Below are 20,323 nucleotides of genomic sequence, written 5' to 3'. Positions count from 1 at the left end.
CTCATTTAGTCATGCTAGCTGCGGCTTACTCCGGCTGTACTTTTTGGACAGCTGCATCGCGTCTCTTCTGCATTGTCAAAGAGGCGCCTTACAGCTTTGCTAACCAGCGACCATGTCCCAGATTCATCATCGTCCCTACCGGCCACTATACAGTTGTCCTTTTTCCTCTCCTGCACTCTTGGTCTATTGATACTGGGGGAAAGAATTGTGACAGCATAAAATGGGTGGCCCATTTGCGGTGACATTAGCTATTAGCTCAAGTTAGCTCGAGCAATACGATACTTGAAAAGGCCCTACACAAACAAACGCTCGCTCGCTCGCTCGCACGCACGCACGCACGCACGCACGCACGCACGCACGCACACACACACGCACACACACACACACACACACACACACACACACACACACACACACACACACACACACACACACACAAGGCCTTTTATTGGCAACATGCTCCCAAGTGCCAGTACATAGCAAGTGCAATTCCATAAGCTGATTCAGTGCCTAGATTGATTTATCAAAGCAAATTTAATTAATTTTGCGTCCCTATCAACTAAGAGCGCATTGATTCCCGGGTGTTTGCTGGCCTCAAACATAAATGCTGCCTATTTATTACAACCTAATTAATTTCTATTGATGTTACAACTACTACTTCCCCACTGTCTCTCTCTCCCTCCGTCCCCTCCCCCCTCTCTCTCTCTCTCTCTCTCTGTCTATAAGTGGCTCTGAATGCATTGATGAATTGGGTTAGGCTTGGTTATCGAGTTAGTTGATGAATGGCTCTCATAACAACACCAATAAATCTTTGTTGCAATAAAACGGCAGCCTGAAAAACCATAAACCTTCGGCAAAAGCACTCCAGACCAGGGACAGATAGATGTCCCATCTGCTGTATGTTATTTTTGGTTTTGACAGCGCAGCCCAATAACGCCATTTAAAGTACACTCTGGAGGTACACTGCCAGGACGCCACTGAGATAGATAAGCCACCATACAGCATATCCATATAGTTATTTTTTCTTAATAGAGCTTTAAATTCGGTGCAGGAGATAACAATGCCTAGAATGTCGGCGAAATGGTGTTAACCCATTAAGACCCGGTACGCATCTGTGTCATTTTTAGATTTGAGCTAAAAAGCATTATTTTACACTTTAGCTATTCAAAAATAGCAGATATACAAGCACGAGCTTGTAGATCTGCTATTTTTGAAAAATCGTGAAAATGTGTGCAACTCTTTGAATATATATTCTTTCAAAGCAAACATTTTTAACTCAAATCTTTGCTTCTCGGGGGTCCCTGGAACAAAATATTTTGAGATGGGCGTCAGCAGCGGCCAAATACATATAATTTTGGGGGTCCTTGACATGCAAAAGTTTGAGCACCACTGATATAGAAACACACGTTTTTCAGAACACTGTTGGGATTTAGAGGGCATTTGTAGAATCGGCTTCAGGTCTTCATGGGTTAAACTTGCATCGGAGTGCACTGGGTCGAAATAGTTTTCCTGCGATTCATACTGTATGAGTCGACACCATCGTTTTGTCACTATATCCCTGCACTTGTGTGCTAACTGTCTCTCCGTTGTGTGCCGGCCACAGGAGAATATGTCGTGATGACCACCCACTTCCACCTGAAGAGGAAGATCGGCTACTTTGTGATCCAGACCTACCTGCCCTGCATCATGACGGTCATCCTCTCCCAGGTGTCCTTCTGGCTCAACAGAGAGTCTGTTCCCGCCAGGACTGTGTTCGGTGAGTCGCCCGGCCTATACTGTAGGCTCTATTCACAGCAGCCATATTATCACTTCCTTCACAGGTGTTACCAATGATACCAATGAAGGCTCTGTTCCATTTAGTCTAGCACAGTGGTTTCCACGACCCCCACAACTCTGAGAGTGTACAAATGGAACCAAATGGACCCTTACAGGTCCATTTGGTTCCATTTGTACACTCTCAGAGTTACACACCTGTAAGGAGCCATTTGGAAGCCCATGACCCCAACTGTAGACCCACTGGTGTAACAGAGTGTTTCCAGTGAGCCAACATGCACAATACCAACACCCTGACTCTGTTTGACCAGAATGGAACAGAGCCTTCATTAGTATCATTGGTACCACCTGTGAATGTCTTCATAATATGGCTGCTGTGAATAGAGCCTATTAGTCAACGCAACTCGGATTTGTGCGCAGCGCGCTTTGAAACGAACCGATTTATCACAGGGTCATCGTAGCGAGTTCTTTGCATAGCACTAATGCAAAAACGATAACAATAAAAAGAAAAATAGAACACACACGTCACATTATTATTTTGTTTACTAACATTGAGACTGGACGCACAGGTGATTGTTTCACGCAATCAATTCTCAACCTGCTGTTTCGGGGTGCCCCGACCCCCTCTTGTGTGTTGGCTAGTGCTGCGCGCCCTATAGCGAGACCTGATAGAATGGGTTTCATTTGGAGCCAGTATGACGTTTGCAGCCAGTGTGACGTCGTCTGTTAAGGGGTCTATACTCTAAGATGTAAGATCACGAGTCAACCCCTGCCAATCTCTGCTAGCTCTTGCTAGTTTTAAATCTAGCAACGTAGCGCAGTGATGAACTAAGCAATTTTAACAACTACGCAGTGGCAGCCGAAATTGTGTCAGGACCCCACATGTATTCGCCATATAAGAATCAGATTAAAACAAAACTGTTGAACATCTTATCTCAACTTGGTAATCAATCAATTATAAAAGAGAGAGAGAGAGAGAGAGAGAGAGAGAGAGAGAGAGAGAGAGAGAGAGAGAGAGAGAGAGAGAGACTTGTGTCTCCATTGTTGCGTATACATATCCCCCAGATTGTAGCATCTCATGTAGCCCTATTCTATTCTATTCTATTCTATTCCGGAGCTGTCTCTGCAGCAGTGAGATGAACACAAATTCTCTAATGAGCTGTGGCTGGCTGCAGTGGAATCTGAAGCACGTGGCTCAGTATGAATGGAGATTTGCTTGCTCTGAATCTGTGTGCACGAGGGCATACAAGTGTGCATGTCTATGTGTGCAGTACCTGCGTATGCTCACTCATTCTACGCATGTGTGTAGAATGTGTGTGTCTATGGGTGAATACAGGCCTATGTATAATGTGTGTGTGTGTGTGTGTGCGTTTATCTGTCTGTCACAGCGAGGTCTTACATAACACAGCCCAAAACTAACACTCTCTCGCTTGTCTGCAGCATGCTCCCCAGCAGCATAGCAGTTGGCTCGATGTCCTTGAGTTACCTCATCTCTCTCTCTCTCTCTCTCTCTCTCTCCCTGTCTCACTTTCAGTATGTCTCTCTCCTCATCCTGCTCCCTCTCTCTCCCCCTCTGTCTGTCTGTCTGTCTGTCTCCCTCTTCCTCCCCTCTGTCTGTCTCTCTGTCGTTAGTGTCTCCCCTATCTGAGCACTTAAAGAGCTTTCCCAGAAACATAATACAGACCGTCTTAACTACGGCACCCGAATTTCCTCATTCTCCTGCAAGTTTTTCCTCCCGTTCCCTGCAGTGCGTGTGCGTGTGTGTGTGTGTGTGTGTGTGTGTGTGTGTGTGTGTAGGATGATTTCATTATTGCCTTAAGCTAATGGCGTGAGAGTGTATGACAGAGAGAGAGAGAGTGAGACACTGAGAGAGAGAGATTTTGTGTGTAAGCAAACACACATGTAGCATTTTGCGCAAGCATCTCATGTGCTGTACTACTGTATGTATTGAATCTGTATATATACCGTAGCTCTGTGTGTGTGTGTGTGTGTGTGTGTGTGTGTGTGTGTGTGTGTCTGTTACACTGAGGTGTTACATAACGCAGCCAAAAAACGGCAGTGTGCATATGGTAGTGGGCTACCTGCGGAGCTCCGCACGTGTAGAGGGGAAGTGAGGATGGCCTAGATTCCATTGAAACCATTATCTAGGGCATGCGTGTCCCTTATGCCATCAACTTTGGTTCTGCCTCATAGGCGTGCATGCACAGGGGAACGTGCGCACACGCACACACACACACACACACACACACACACACACACACACACACACACACACACACACACACACACACACACACACACACACACACACACACACACACACACACGTACAGTACACACACACACACATGTGCATGCACACACAAATAGTACAGTATGTACCACAGGCAGTGGTGGAAAAAGTACTCAAATGTTTTACTTAAGTAAAAGTACCAATACTGCAATGTAGAGGTACTCTGTTACAGGTAAAAGTCCGAAATTCAAAATTTACTTGAGTAAAAGTACAAAAGTATTGGTATCAAAATGTACTTAAAGTACAAAAGTAAAAGTACTCATTATAGGCATTATGTCCTATTTCAAGTTTTCAAATGTATAAAAATATTGTGAAAATAGCTGATCTACAAACTCACAATGCGTCGCGAGCTTGTAGATCGGCTATTTTCAAATGGTCAAAATATGTATATGGCTGGAGTGGTTGTATGTATGTTTTGTGATAATAATCCAAATCTACAAACTAGTAACTAAAGTTTTCCAAAAAATGTAGTGAAGTAAAAGTACAATATTTGGATCCGAGATGTAGTGCAGTAGAAGTAAAAGTAATTGGAAATACTCAAGTAAAATACAAATACCTCAAAATTGTACTTAAGTACAGTACTTAGTTACTTTCCACCACTGACCACAGGTATGTAATCACACGCACACGGCAAGGCACGCAAACATACATCATGACGCACATGCATGCGCACATGTCTACGCGTGTCTATGTGCGCGCGCACATAGACACGCGTAGACATGCACAGATGCACATTAAAGAGCGCGCATGCATGAAGACGTGCATGTACACGCGCATACGCAGCTAGGTAGGTCATTGATGTGATTAGTATGCATGATTGGAGACAGGAGATGATCGAAGGGGCTACAGAGCCAACGCCGCTGTGAATGATTCATTAAAAAGACGTACATGACAAGAGAGGGTCTATACTGCCTGATTTAATCCTCTCATTACTGACCGGAGACAAAGCTGTGTGTGATCTAGTGAGAGTCTCCTCTGGAATATGTGCGGTTGTTATGTCATCATGCAAGTTCCCAAGGTCTTGTACTTGCGATATTTGATGCTATAGCTACGGTATTGTTTGACTGTATGCTGTCAGTGTACGTTTGCGTAGGGATGTAATGGACCGGATCTCAGCTCTGGTCACAGAGTTTCCTGTGCTGAGTTTACACGGTCTAGAAAAGGGTCTGTCTGAGAGTCTGGTGTGTGTGTGTCTGTGTCTGTGTCTGTGTCTGTGTGTGTGTGTGTGTGTGTGTGTGTGTGTGTGTGTGTGTGTGTGTGTGTGTGTGTGTGTGTGTGTGTGTGTGTGTGTGTGTGTGCGTGCGTGCGTGCGCCACATTTCTTGTGCCCGCTGCCAGTGGGCAAAAAAGAAAGCACCTCAATGCACCTCCATTTTTTCACATAAGGTTTTGCATTATGTGAAATAACTGTAAATGTCAACGGCGGTCGGATCGTGCTGCTTGCCCAAAGATTTTGTCATACGTCTCAGATGACTGGAGTCCATGGAAACCACACCGTTATTGGATCCTGTCATTCTACTGTATATATGATTAAAGAAAAGCCTGCATACTAGACATTTTTCTTTTCAACCAGAAATGCGACGTTTCAGTGTATCCTCAGCGAGACCCGAGATCTCGTCCAAGCATCTGACGAGGGGCTGTTCACATGGCAACTATTTCTACTGGTTTTCATTCTAGACATGTTATCAGCGAGTAGGGACTCATTTAGAACTTCGAGAACCCCAGAGCTACAGTAGCAGAGCTGAGAAACACGGGCCTAGAGCATATGACAGTAACCTTAGTAATTATATTCACGCTGCTGAGAGAAAATATTCTGGAACCTTAAAAAAAAAAAAAAAAAGGTGGCAGCTGCATCTCTCGAGTGCCAATTAGCCCTGTGATCTTCTCAGATCTGAAACGCTATCCAACGCTAACGCGCAGGCTGAATAGCAACCAGGGTTATGCAAACCCAGGGGGAAAAAAAAGAGTGCTGCACATGAAATTGCAAGTTTAAGTAAGGTCAAAAACAACTGCTGCTCACTGCAGCAATGCTCCCTGCACTTGTGAGGCTCACTGGTTATTTGTCTTTGCCACTTGATATTGCTGAAGCATGCTGTACGACGTGATGGTAATGTCTCTTAGAGGCAATTACGGTCTTTGACATTATAAACAAAAACATTTCAAGGAATGATGTGCTGCAGAACAGAAGGAAAACAAAAAAACAAATAGCAAGCTTTGAAATATCTGTCAGTTGTTTTTGAATGCTGATCCGAACAACTTGTAAAATGGATGTTTTCAGGTGTACAGAGGTGTGGAGAAAGATACATCAAGGAAATGCTGCTGTGTGATTCCTTGTCTGGTGGTTCAGAAAGACAAAAATAAGACAGGGTCCAAAACCGATGCGGCTCCCATGTGGATCTTTGCAGTGGTGGAAAGTAACTAAGTACATTTACTTAAGTACCGTACTTAAGTACAATTTTTAAGTATTTGTACTTTACTTGAGTATTTCCAATATCCAATACTTTTACTTCTACTCCACTACATCTCAGAGGCAAATATTGTACTTTTACGAAAATACACAATGCGAAAATACACAATACCAGTGACGTGTTGTGAGCTTGTAGATACTTTAAGTATATTTTGATGCCAATACTTTTGTACTTTTACTCAAGTAACATTTTGAATACTGGCCTTGTACTCGTAACGGAGTATTTTTATATTGTGGTATTGCTACTTTTACTTAAGTAAAAGATGTGAGTACTTGTTACACTACTGGATCTTTGAAATCATACTGATGTTGACGTTAGTCTTGCCCAAATATGGAGACGGCGGGATGTTTTTTGTTTTTTTTTGTACGTTTTGCATGATTTGATTGGTAGCGAGGCACTGTGTTGTAGACTAGAGGTCTTCACGGGAACAAACCTAGATTGACCTGTGAAATCTGAGATATTACAGAACCAATCCATGAAAAAAAGAAGAAGCTATTCTACCAGTACATGCCGGTATGGGCTACTTCACAATGGAATCTAGCAGCTGCGTACAGTAGCAGCCTACAATAAGAGACACTGACATTAAATTGCATTTGTGTGCACCTTTGATTCCATGGAGACATAGTTTGATGTGCTCTCCCAAGTCGGTGAACTGACAGCTGGCAGTCTGGCAAGCATGCGTAGCTTAGTATTTCTGCATTATTTTACACTGCAGTAATCTGATCCTAGGTCAGCCTAATCATCGCGCCGCACTTCATGCTTTTCCCATCTCATCAGCACTGAGTATGGGTTTTCTCGGATCCACTCGGGTATTACACATAATTATAAACAGATCCGGGGTCCAAGGTGAAATAATTTGAACCGACCCGGACCCGAGAGACGTCGATACAAAAATTGTGCATTTATATAGGGTCTTTATCCAAGGCGCTTTACAATGATGCATTACATTCACCCACACACTCATGCACCGGTGGCGGAGGAAACCATGCAAGGCACCAACCGGCTCATCGGGAGCAATTAGGGGTTCAGTGTCTTGCTCAAGGACACTTCAACACAAACTTTTGGGGGAGCCCGGGATCGAACTGGGCACCGGCTTCGAATGCTATCAATGCATTGAATGGGAGATTATCACGTTTTATCGGACCATTGAATGGGCGAGTAGGTGACGAATAGGCGATACACGGACCTACCCGCGATTTGTCAGACCATTCATTGGGCGTAATCAGGAGCTACTGACCTACTTTGGAGGCGGAGCAGTCCCCACAACAATATTTACGATTCTGTGCCTATCGGTACATAACTCCAACGGCGCTGAGTAGGCTCAGGCGAGCGTTGCACCGCTCAGGACGGCAACTCCGCTTTAGCTCCGTCGGTGGTCCTTCGCGGGGCTCCAGCTCGCCTGAGACTGCGCGCCTCCGTCATGGTCCGAAACCAAAACAACCAAAACCAAAACCGAAACTGAACTATTTAAGTCATCTCCGTTGGTAGGTCAGTATGTCTTGATAACACCCAATGAATGGTCTGATAAATCGCGGGTAGGTAAGTAGGTCGCCTACTTCGCCCATTCAATGGTCTAATAAAAGGTGATAATGTCCCATTCAATGCATTGATAGCATCCGAATCAGGTGAACTGGGAACCTTCCGGTTTCCAAGCGGTCACTCTACCTCCTAAGTCACTGCCGCTCCAAAACATGGACCCGGATGGGTCATGGGTCCTGTCGGGTACAGTATTTTCGGTTTGGGTGGACCCATAAAGAACTCTACAATAGACAGAACTAGCTCTTCAAGGTGCTTGCACTCAACTTTTGGCATTACAGTCAGTCAGCTTCAAATTTGGGCATGGTTTCAGCCCCATCCAAGCACCTTTGACTCCGAGCACCTTTGACTTCCGTTATAAACTTGAAAACCACCTGAAATGAAAGATATGTTCTTGAAATGTATTTTTTATGTTAAAAGTCCCATCTTAATTACTTCCTGTCAAACTAAAATGTACTGTGTGATTACATCAGCAAGCCCATGAATAATCATCAATCATGATTCCCATAGCTCAATGTTCCTCCACACAAAGCTGATTATCATTATGGAGACACTACAGGGCTCTGAATCTAATTCAAGATGACGGCCGGACGGTGCATAACACTTTAAACTTAAACAGTACACTAAAATATGTACAGTATCTGAAAACATTTGAGGTGAGCTATAAGCACTGCATACGCATGCTTTGGCACTGGCTCTCTCTCTCTGCCTCGGGAGAAGGGATCCCAGAAGGGATCCCATAGCCGAGGGAACGGTGGGGTTGGCCGTGATAGGCTGAGACACAACCAGCCTCTGTTTTTCTGGCAAATTTCACAATAAAGGTCACACAAAAAGTTGAACTTTAAAGTTAAATATTTAAAAAGATATAAAACATGTGAATTACTATTTGGCTTACTAGCAGTGTGCACAAGACATTAGACGCTGATCAGTCCAGCGGTTTGTGAAATCAGCTCCGGACGGACAGCCAGACAGACAATATAACCCGAAAAAAAAAGAAGAATTCAGTGTCATACTACATTTGAATCACGTATGGTATGAGGTTTTCAACTTCATTACCCCTGCAAATACCACTTTTCTGCCTGGGCACGCTTCTTCATTTAGCCTCAAAAATGGGATTTATTTTTGTAGCGTTCAACCTCCATCTTGCATGAGCCAACTGGCGCCCATGATAAACTTCCACCTCCTGAAATATGAGCTCATGTTCATGCTATGCACACACGCGACCTACTTTGTGCACCGCCAACATATATCCACATGGTCCAAATCTGACACAGAAATCCCATTAAGATGATCAAATGAAGCACAAGAAAACACAGTATGAATTACATTATACCTCTGTGGAGCAAAGACCCCAACATGAAATCCTAACTAGCAGCGTGCCCCGTAGAGATGGATAGGCAATTTAAAAACACAGCAGTTGGTAAAGTTACCTAATTTTTTGTGTCCCAAATGAAAATAGGGAATAGAACAAAATCCGTCAGTGATGGTGATAATATTGTGGTCCCTCATACACTCATATTCTGATTCCCTGTGTTTTGAACTCAACAAAATGTGATCAAATGGACCTGTAAGGATCCATTTGTTTACTTTTGTATACGCTCTCAGAGTTAAATGAATGCTGAGGATTTTATTGTGTACTTGCATCAGCCCTTTACTTTGTGCTCTCTCTCCCTCTTACCCTGAGCTGTCAGAGCAGTGATCAAAACATTACAATTCTCTCTGCTCTCTTCTTAAAAGCAGTCGGCTGGGTATTTGTTGTCTCTGCCCTGGATGTGGTTTTGTGCGTCTGCTAATTAAGGGATAGCATCCTGTGTGTGTGTGTGTGTGTGTGTGTGTGTGTGTGTGTGTGTGTGTGTGTGTGTGTGTGTGTGTGTGTGTGTGTGTGTGTCTCTATACATGCATATGCTGCAGTATTCGTATTTGGCATGCATGTGCACATATTCAACTCCACGTCAGTGTCCATGTGTTTATGATTGCAAGCTGACATCAAGGTTGGCACAGCCGCTGGCAAAAAGTGTATGCGTATATGTGTGCGTGTGTATGTGTGCATGGGTGCTTACGTAAGTACGCATGCCCGCACGCACGCGTGTACGTGTGAGTGTAGTGCGTGACTGCCAACAGAAGCACAGCTCTCTCAGCAGCATCGTCACACTATTCTAAAGCGTTGACAATGTCAATCCATGTCTTCTCTCATACCGGGTCCAGAGTGAAGCTGTGATATTGGAAGTAATGGTTCAATGTTTGCCGTTGGCAGCAGGAGGGAGGGGGGGAGAGAGAGAGAGAGAGAGAGAGAGAGAGAGAGAGAGAGAGAGAGAGAGAGAGAGAGAGAGAGAGAGAGAGAGAGAGAGAGAGAGACCTAGATGAGGCTTTCGATATTGATATGAATGAATCACTCGCCTACAGGGTGAAACATGATAGATGGACAGCAAGGACAGCCTCACTCTGTGGTGTGATTGTCAGAGACTGATTGACGGTTTTGCGTGCGCAGACTGCACACACACACACACACACACACACACACACACACACACACACACACACACACACACACACACACACACACACACACACACACACACACACACACACACACACACACACACACACACACACCTTTTCATCAATAAGTAGTACGAAATACACAATACCCGTGCAATCAATAAATCTAGATGCAACTCCATAACTCATTTGCAGTTGACCTCAACTATAAAAAATAAATCTATACTGGAGAGAGAGAGAGAGAGAGGTGCAGTCCTCGCTGTGCAGCACCTTACTCAAACAATCTGTGGTGTTGATGAACGTTTTAGTTGCTTTTGTGTGGAATAACACTTTAGATGCCGATGGTGGTGCTGTAACATTTCACCAGCCTTTTAAGAAAGCCGTGGTCAATCATAAAGTAGCAATAGCTTGTGTGCTGTTGGAGTAGCACTGAGGTGAATGCAATGTCATTTTAGAGGCCACGATGCAGCATTTCAGAAATATCTAAAGATACAAGATAAACGTACAATTCTTTATTACATTTTTTATCCAGGCCATTTGTTCTGCTTGCCTAGCAGCATTGGTAGTACATTGGTAGCGGATTTTTTCTAGTTTAAAAAAATACGTATTTTTCTTTAAAGGGGCTACACCATGAATTTTAACTTTTCCTTCTTTTTTTGTCGTTTTTTTTTTTTTTCTCCCCTACCTCTCTTCTATCCCAGAAAATACCCCAGTTTGAGCATTCAGGCTTTCACAGCATATCTGGGGTTTTATGTAAATTGGTCTCAAAACAGGCCAAACTGATTTGCCCCCGCACGTAACGTCACAAGCGATACAATCCCTCCTGTTTTTCAGTTCCAACATAAAAAAAATAAAATAAAAACAAAACATTTTTATTTATTTAATTTTTTTACTTTTTCCACACAGAACCAGGAGATAACATGCATACCAACTGGCTCAATAGCACCACGTGCCAAATCAGGACACTGTGGTATTGCAGGTGAAAGTGCTTTATAAGCCAGAGAGAAGTTAGTTGGAATGAGTATATCTGAGGCTTGATTTAGGCTCAAACCTTTTGAAAAACGTTTGAGGGACATAAACAATATGATATTAAATATATATATATATATATATATATATATATATATATATATATTTTTTTTTTTTTTGAAATGCATGGTGTAGATCCTTTAAATGCTAATAGTTTTAGTTTGTTTTAGTGTTAGATTTAGCTTTTTATACTTTGGGTTATTTGTCAGGTGCAGGATCGAAAAGAGCCAGAGTAAGTGTAGGCTATTTTGTACTAAAAACGGTAGTGCCGACAGCTGGTATAAAGCTGGTGCAGTATAGTGAAATAAATAGATTAAGATTTCATATCATCCCAAAAACAAAAACTAAGGGCATTTTGTCTATAATTTCAGTTTGTTTTGTAAACACACAATACAGTTTCAGTTAGTTATCGTTTTTATTTATTTCAGTTAATGAAAAGTTTTTTTTTAATAGTAGTTATTTCGTTAGTTTTAGTTAACTATAATAACCTTGACACACACACGTTTGTATTACTATACTTGTGAGGACATGAAAATGTTTAACCCTAACCCTAAACCCTGAGCTTGGTTGCGCGCCAGTGTCACACACTGAACATAGCCGATCTACAAGCACACGCATCGCAATGCATCACAGTGCGATGAGTCGTGAGCTTGTAGATCTGCAACTTGAGATCACCCCTCTTAACCTTGTCATTCATCACTGGAAAACTCTAATATAGTTCACTCCACAATTTGCCTTCCTGTGCCATCCCTCTCTATATCTTGACATTTTTCATCTTTCGCCGTAGTGTGTGTGTGTGCGCGCTTGTGCGTGCGCGCCTTGAGTGTCTGCCAGTGCACGCGCAAGTGAGTCTGCACACACAGGCAAAAACCTTGTTAAAAGATATGTATCGTATAAATCAAGTGTCAGTGCTTGTGCACACAGAGCTAAATCGAGTGGAAGGGGCTCCGAAGAATTGAGTTACACCACTATTAATCCAGTTAGAACTTTCCACGTCAGTGACTTTGTTCATTAACAGCCTTCAAACTGACTCCCTCAAGTCTATTAGCCCAACATGTCAAATGGAGTCATTTAAAGCCAGCTCCATATGTCCTAATGGATCAACTTGCTTCTGTTCTAAATTATTCCTAAAGGAGGCCCACCATTGAAAGGTTTGGTTCTCAGTGGATGTTGTGAAAACACACACACACACACACACACACACACACACACACACACACACACACACACACACACACACACACACACACACACACACACACACACACACACACACACACACACACACACACACACACGTGAAAACGCATGCTGCTGTGCCGCCCCCCTGCCCCCCACGAGTAACCAACTTTGTGGCTCTGAGTGCAATTCTCACACTGTATCATCCCAAATTTTAACATCAGCATATATTTCCCCCCCCCCCCTCTCTCTCTCTCTCTCTCTCTCCTCCGGTAAATATAAGTTGGAGGAGTTGTTTCCATGACAACTGAGCTTGCCATCGTTGCACGGCAGAATAAATATGAGCCTGGCCAGCAGAAACCATTTGAGAAGAAGACTCGCGCTCCGAGGCTCCGGGTTGTCTCGTCTTCATCCTCCCCCCCCCCCGGTTTCACAACCACCTGCTTTACCCGCTAATAAATTACCCGATAGATTGACACCCCCCCCCCAGCCCGCCCCACCGCTCCATCCATCTCTCCCTTCTCTCCCCTCCGTGACAGCGGCCCCCGTCTCTCCAAACGAGCTTACATATCCTCCACCCACACACACGCCGTCTCTCTCTTCATCGCAACGTTCCTCTCCCTCGCCAACGCTGGCAACGGCGCCTTCCAACGCCGCTTGTTCATCATCTCTCCCACCATCTTTTACTCCCACCGCACCGCTATACGCGCCCCCGTGGCGCTCTCCTCAGTGCAGAACCCGTGGCGCTGATGTGTTTCTCCCTATGGGCTTCGGGCTCCACCGGGGTCCCCCGCTGAGCTTTCTCTCCTTGTCACAAAACAGTGGGCCGTGGGGGTGGGCGGTGGGGGGGCCCTAGTCTGTGGGAACCTTTGCTGGCTCCCCCACTCCAAACTAATCTTGTGTGTAACGCGGTGTGCATTCTCCCCTTCACCTTTTTCTAGCGTATACTGGATGCACAAAGAGAGCACACTGCCTGCCTTCCTGCCTGCGCTAATGCAGTCATTTATTCATGTGGTTTGCGAGGCTCGTGTTTAACCCGTCCAAGCCGGGAACGCATCTGTGCCTTTTTTTTAATTCTTTGGCTATTAAAAAAAATAGCAGATATACAAGCTCATAGCTCAGAGCTTGTAGATCTGCTATTTTTTGAAAAATTGTGAACAATTGGTGCAAATCATTAAAATGTGTATATTGTTTAAAGCAAACATTTGTAATTCAAATCTTTGCTTCTGGGCGGAGGGGGTCACAGGAACAAAATATTTGTTCCTGCGTATTATATATAAATATTTTTTCCACGGCCCAATACATATCATTTTGGGGGGGTCCTTGACATGAAAAAGTTTGAGGACCACTGACAAGGAAACGTTTTTCAGAAAACCGTTAGGGTTTAGAAGACATTTGTAGAATCCCCAGAAGCAAAGATTTGAGTTACAAAATGTTTGCTTTAAAACATTTATGACACATATGCTTTCCCAGTCTTAATGGGCTAACATGGGGATGTTTCTAAAGATGACAACTAGAATTTGGCACTTGTGCAGTGGCTGTACTGTGCTGTCGGCTTTGTTTTTTGTTTTTTTTGCCTTTATTTAATCAGGGTAAAAGCACATTGATTTTCATTTTTATTTTTTATTTTTTGGCCCTGGGTCAAGAAGGCAGCATACATTTAGTTGAAAACCCATAGGTCCCTATTCTGAGGGTGAACATTTGGCCAAATTAGCAGATCTTAAAAAAAAAAAACGTTTTCTCCCCAATTTAGTCGTTATGCCAATTAGATCCTCCCCACACACATTTCTGTGTGTTGTCACTGTGGTTGTACACTGCTGGCTCACCTGCCAGTGAGGAGCCCCTACCGGGTGGCCACACTCCTCCCACCTAACACTCCCTGCTGACAGGTACATTCCAAGAGCATAGCTGAAAGCATGTTTCCCCAAATTCAGTTTTCACAGTGGGAACATGATATATAATATGACAACATTTTGTGATTACGTGCACATTTTGGGGCAGGGTTGGAAAAGAAACAGAGTGAATTGAATACTAACACCGCGTTTCTGCCGAAATGCTAACGGAGCCCATTAGCTGTTTTGAAAAGCTCCAAATAGACCATTTTTAATTACACCAGCAAATAACATTCTTGACCTACTTACAGCTTTGTAAATCGCATGCACACCTCATGCCCTCCTTGATTATGAGCAGCATAAATATACAAACACACACCCTGTGTGCTTGTCACTCTGATATCCAACAAATCCATCAGGTACCTTTCTCAATTATGGTTAATGACGAATAATTTATTTGGCTCCGACTAATGAGAGCATTATCAATCCATTATGTCTCATGTAGCGGGGAGCGTGCTCAGTTCTGCCAAAATGCGTGTGAAGAGAGAGTGCGAGGGAGGATGGAACGCACATGATTCATCGCTAGCTCTTCATCAGAACAGAGGAAGAACAAGACAATTTCATGACTCTGATGGCAAACTAACATTTTCGGGGCTGACATAATCGTTCACCGCCAGCTGCTTTCGAGATAATGTGGTCTGTGCACTTTCATCTTACCATCTTTCTTCTTTTTTTTTTTGCCCGGGGGATAAAAAGAGGCTTCTTTTTCTGGACCAAGAAAGGACTTCTAATAATAAGTTGTGGTCATATAAGAACAACGCTCTCAGCCAGAGAGCGGCTCCGCGTAAAAGATTAATTAAAAAACAAAAGAAAAAAGACCTTTGTTTTCAGCGGGCAGAAATGATTCTGTACAAAGGTTTTAGGCACACAGCCCACGGAAAGGCAGGTGATTAATGAGAATATTAGATCTATAACAGCTGGTTAGAAAACGGACCACATCACACAACTGTGCGTCCAAGAATGAAATGAGTTGTGTCAGTTGTCCAGGGTACCTCTCTGTGTATCTCTCTGCTCAAATGGCAACCACAAACTCCCCCTTGAGTTGTGGTCGCCATTGACTCCCGGTCGTATAGATCACACAATAGCGTAGATCATTACTTGCAGAAGTCTATCAATGTGTCAGTGTGTGTGTATGTCTGTCGTACGCGTACCACGTGCGCGCATGGAAGCGTCCTCCACCATAATTTATAATTAATGATCGAGCCAGCTGTTCCTTAGTTCCAGCCGTTTGGGCTGTGTGCGCCCAGGCAGAGGGGTGTGTGGGTTGTTTGCCGCAGGACGGATGTTGTTGTTTGGTGTGTAAACATCTGCAGCGGTCCGTGTGGATGAGCAATGCACCGTTAGATACGCGCTGACCTGCTTCCTCTTCTCTTCCCATACAGCTTCTCACCTCCGCCATCGCTAATGAGCGGGCCTGTCTTATGCTTAACAGCAGATCGCATACTGCAGTGATTCTCAACCTTTTAAATTGGAAGGGACCCCAGTTTTATATGCATTAGCCCATGGGCCCCGATTTGATAAAAAGTGTAGTCTAAGTGATATTTTTGTTTTTGTTAAAAGGTTAAAGCACTATATTCTGATAGTAATCATTGCTATAGAGTGTTCAGTAACAGGGGTCTCCGTGTCTCTCCAGCTCTTTAATAAACAGATAATACATTTTCAGTGGTTTTGCATTTTTTCTGCCAATCAGGAGAAAGTACCCATTTATCAACTTGAAATGTATACAGCTCCAGTTGTAATTTTGCCTGCTCATTTCTTGGTGTCACCACTTCCAATTTCACTTGTTTAATCTGTATCCTGTGCTGATTGAACAAAATTGGTATCCTGACCTGAAGATGCAAGTTCTGTTCACTAAAGAGCTGGAGAGGTCTTTGTTCAGTAGCTCCCGTTACTGAACAAACACCCTATATCAATGAGGACTATCAGAATATAGAGCTATGTAATAATTTTAGCAAAAAAAAATATCACTTGCCTTAAATTCCCGAAAGACCGAAATAAACCCTTCATTCATTCATTCATTCATTCATTCATTCATTCATTCAAATTAATCTCTGGGATCCCTGGGAATGCATAGGCCCCACCAGTGGCATACTGAGTGTACAGGATATTGCAAATCCACGTAAGAGCTACTATGCCTTATCTGTTTCACCCGTTCAATCCCACATGGGAAACCACACCTGGCAGATGGCAGATCCCACCCCTGTATGACGTTACGTATGGAGGGGAGGCTGCTGAGTTTGAGTGAGTTTTAGAGAATTCAGAAAGGTGTCGTTTGCGCTTTCACCTCGTGCCATACTTGCGAAATCTCCAGGCAGCTGTGTTGATGTGGCATTAAGTACAGGGCCTTCAATCTTGACATTTAAGATAAAAAAAGAAGAGACAGCGTACAGAGTATTTCATCCAGTAAAACAGACATGGATTTCTCAAGAGGGAACAAAACTCGACTTGACCACTCAAACCCGATACTTAGTTTACCAGAGACCCCCAGTTTTCTATGAAGGACCCCTACTGTTTTTGCTCAACTTATATCAATGTATCTTTGCCAAAACATAGCCTATTTACAAGCTTACAAGCACAATGAATTGTGAACTTGTAGATTTGCTATTTCTACTGAATGTTAAAGTAAAGAGCAATTTAGGCATTTAGCAAACGCTCTTTATCTAGAGCGACTTACAGTGAGCCAAGATAAACACATACAGTACAGTAAATCAAATGCATAGAGACAGTGTAATGCCTCAGTAATCTATGAGTAAACCAAGAACCTAGCATCAAAACTATTGGATGCCAGGTCAACAAATGAACCTGGCACCTGTCTAAATAACATGCTCTAAATTACATTTAAACCTTTGCATAAGACTGTATGGTCGTCAAGGAGAGGTGAAGAGGGTGAGTCTTCAGATTACGCCGTTGAATTGGGAGTGAGGGTGGAGTGTTGTCCCGGATATTTTAGGGAAGGCTCAGGCAGCTTCCCTGTGTTAGCCGATCTGAGTGAGCGGGGGGGGGGGTTGTAGGGTTGGATCAGACTTTGAAAATATGGGGGTGCCATACCTTGCTTTTGTGGGCCTACATCAGTGTTGTGTACTCTTTGTGGGCAGTAACTGGGACCGGGAGCCAATGGAGTGAGCGGAGAACGGGGGAGACATGTGAACATTTTGGCCGGTTGAAGACCAAGCGTGCTGCGGCATTCTGGACCATTTGGAGAGGCTTAACCCATTGATACCTGGAACGCATCTGTGTCACTTTAGATGTCTTTGGCTATTCAAAAATTGCAGATATACAAGCTCATAGCGCGGCACCGAGTGCCGCGCTATGAGCTTGTAGATCTGCTATTTTTGAAAAATCATGAAAAAAATGTTTTTATATTTTTTTCCGATTTTTTTTCCCGATTTAGATTTTTTTAGACGCGGCCTCAGGTCTTAATGGGTTAAGTGCACATGCTGAGAGGCCAGTCAGGCGGGAGTTACAGTAGTCAAGTTTTGATATGACTGAGGCCTGGATAAGGAGCAGGGCTGACTCCTGGGTGAGGAAGGGTCTGATCCTTCAAATGTTATAGAGTGTGAACCTACAGGATCGAGTGACCGCTGCAATGTTTGCCGCTGCAATAAGTCACTATCTGAGCATGTTCTAGTTTACTCCTTTCTCTTCATATGTAACTCTGAGTCTCCAATGCTCCATTTGGATCACATGCTGCTTTGATCTATTGATTATTTATTCTTTTTGGGACAGCGGTGGCCTAAATATTAGAGGAGTCTGTGTGTGTGTGTGTGTGTGTGTGTGTGTGTGTGTGTGTGTGTGTGTGTGTGTGTGTGTGTGTGTGTGTGTGTGTGTGTGTGTGTGTGTGTGTGTGCGTGAGCGTGCGTGAAGATGAGCAGCTCAGCTACTTCCCTGTGTAATTAAAGAACTAAAAAAACACCCTGGTGTCAGGTACAGACACCTTCTGGTTTACTTGCCCTGCCGGAAGCTCATAAGCCCAATATCTCCCTTGGCCAAGCGGGTATTCCCTCTTGCATGAGCGGCGTATGTTTGTTTTCCCATGCTGGGTGTTACAGTTTGCAAATACCTCTCTCTCTCTCTCCATCGAGGACATAAAACTTGCAGATTGCAGCTTTAAGCATATGGCTAATTGACCTGGTACCAATTCATGTGATTCACGCGGTTATCACAATGTGTTACATGATGTGACAGTGAACAGGTTTGCCTCTTGGCGTAACACTCCCATTCTGGAAATATCTCAGCATGCTCAGGCTTTTTTACCTGTAGGGCACTGTTTTCCTCCATACAGTATAACACAAACAAGACAGCCACGGTACAGACAATGTTTCAATATTAAATATATATTTCTATCTAATCGCATCAAACCTCCTGACAATGTATTGTATAAACATGCAATAAAATATAAAAAAAGAAAAACTGACAATTATGGCACAACAAGCCGCTACAAGCTGTACAGTGAATGTGTTTCAAAGGGCAGAGCAGTGTTAATTTCGTCGACTAAAACTATGACGAAAAATGTTCATCGAGTACCATTATTCACTGACGAAAACTAAATAAAAACTTCGGCTATTTTCAGCATGAAAACAAGTGTAAAATCTGCCATTACGACGCCATCAAGGCCTGCCAAAATACACTTTTGTCGACAAAATCAACTATAGATTTAGTTGACTAAAATCTTATGTTTAGTCGACTAAAACTAAAACCTTTCAGATGACTAAACTAAATGACATTTTGTTCAAAAGACCATGACTAAACTAAATCACTGGGGCAGAGAATGGCCTCCACAATGGCAAGTTTCGGAACCGATGGTTGCTACTGGGGATAGCCATGCTAAAATCCTTATTGTGTTATTGTATCACCGGATAAACATGTAACGACATGCTATACTTTCCAAGACCTGAGTTTCAATTTCCTCACTCTTATTATCTCTCTCTCTCTCTCTCTCGTCTCATACAGGGGTAACCACTGTACTGACAATGACCACCCTCAGTATCAGCGCTAGGAACTCCCTCCCCAAAGTGGCTTATGCCACCGCCATGGATTGGTTCATCGCCGTCTGCTATGCCTTCGTCTTCTCAGCACTTATCGAGTTCGCCACAGTCAACTACTTCACCAAGAGGGGATATGCTTGGGATGGAAAAAGTGTTGTGCCAGAGAAGGTATTTCAAGCTCCATTAATTGTCAATTATGAATTATGTGCAGACAATATAAACCCCTTAGCTTGTAGATCTGCCATTTTCACCCACAATGACATGATCAAAATAGGGACACTAGGTTGAAAGTGGTTATATAACTACACATCACATCTTTACATACTGACATATGAAATATTTAGCTAATTTGTGGACTTGCTATAAGTTTCAAGTAACCAAACATACAGTATTTATTTATTTACTTTGCACGTATGGTTTATTTCAATTATAATAGTACATCATAATGGTGTATGAGAATGAAGCCATATATTTCAAAGAGGTAATTCCCTCTCCGACTAGGACAGTTAGCACTTCCTTTGTTGGAGGGAACTGGACCAGGAAACATTTGTTGTCGCTTACTCATCTCACAGCAAATGAGATTCATGAGACATGACGTGAACATTAATAGTTTATTGTTTCTCTGGCTGCTCGGCTTGTCTCTGCGCTGCAGTTAGCGACACACAACTTT

General features: G+C 43.4%; 1 protein-coding gene across 2 annotated transcripts in view; it reads left to right on the top strand.

Moving 5' to 3' along the window:
- gabra1 (gamma-aminobutyric acid type A receptor subunit alpha1) overlaps positions 1–20,323 on the top strand; it is a 31,664-nt gene that overhangs the window by 10,497 nt on the left and 844 nt on the right. For both annotated transcript variants that reach the window (XM_084073210.1, XM_084073209.1), the window contains exons 5-6: positions 1,604–1,756; positions 19,619–19,821. In XM_084073210.1, the coding sequence (XP_083929336.1) occupies positions 1,604–1,756; positions 19,619–19,821 (356 nt within the window). The remainder of the gene's footprint in view (positions 1–1,603; positions 1,757–19,618; positions 19,822–20,323) is intronic.

The sequence above is a fragment of the Gymnoscopelus microlampas genome (genome assembly GCF_963454915.1).
Source record: "Gymnoscopelus microlampas genome assembly, chromosome: 12".
Taxonomy (NCBI): domain Eukaryota; kingdom Metazoa; phylum Chordata; class Actinopteri; order Myctophiformes; family Myctophidae; genus Gymnoscopelus; species Gymnoscopelus microlampas.
This window is presented reverse-complemented; position numbering and strand designations above follow the sequence as displayed.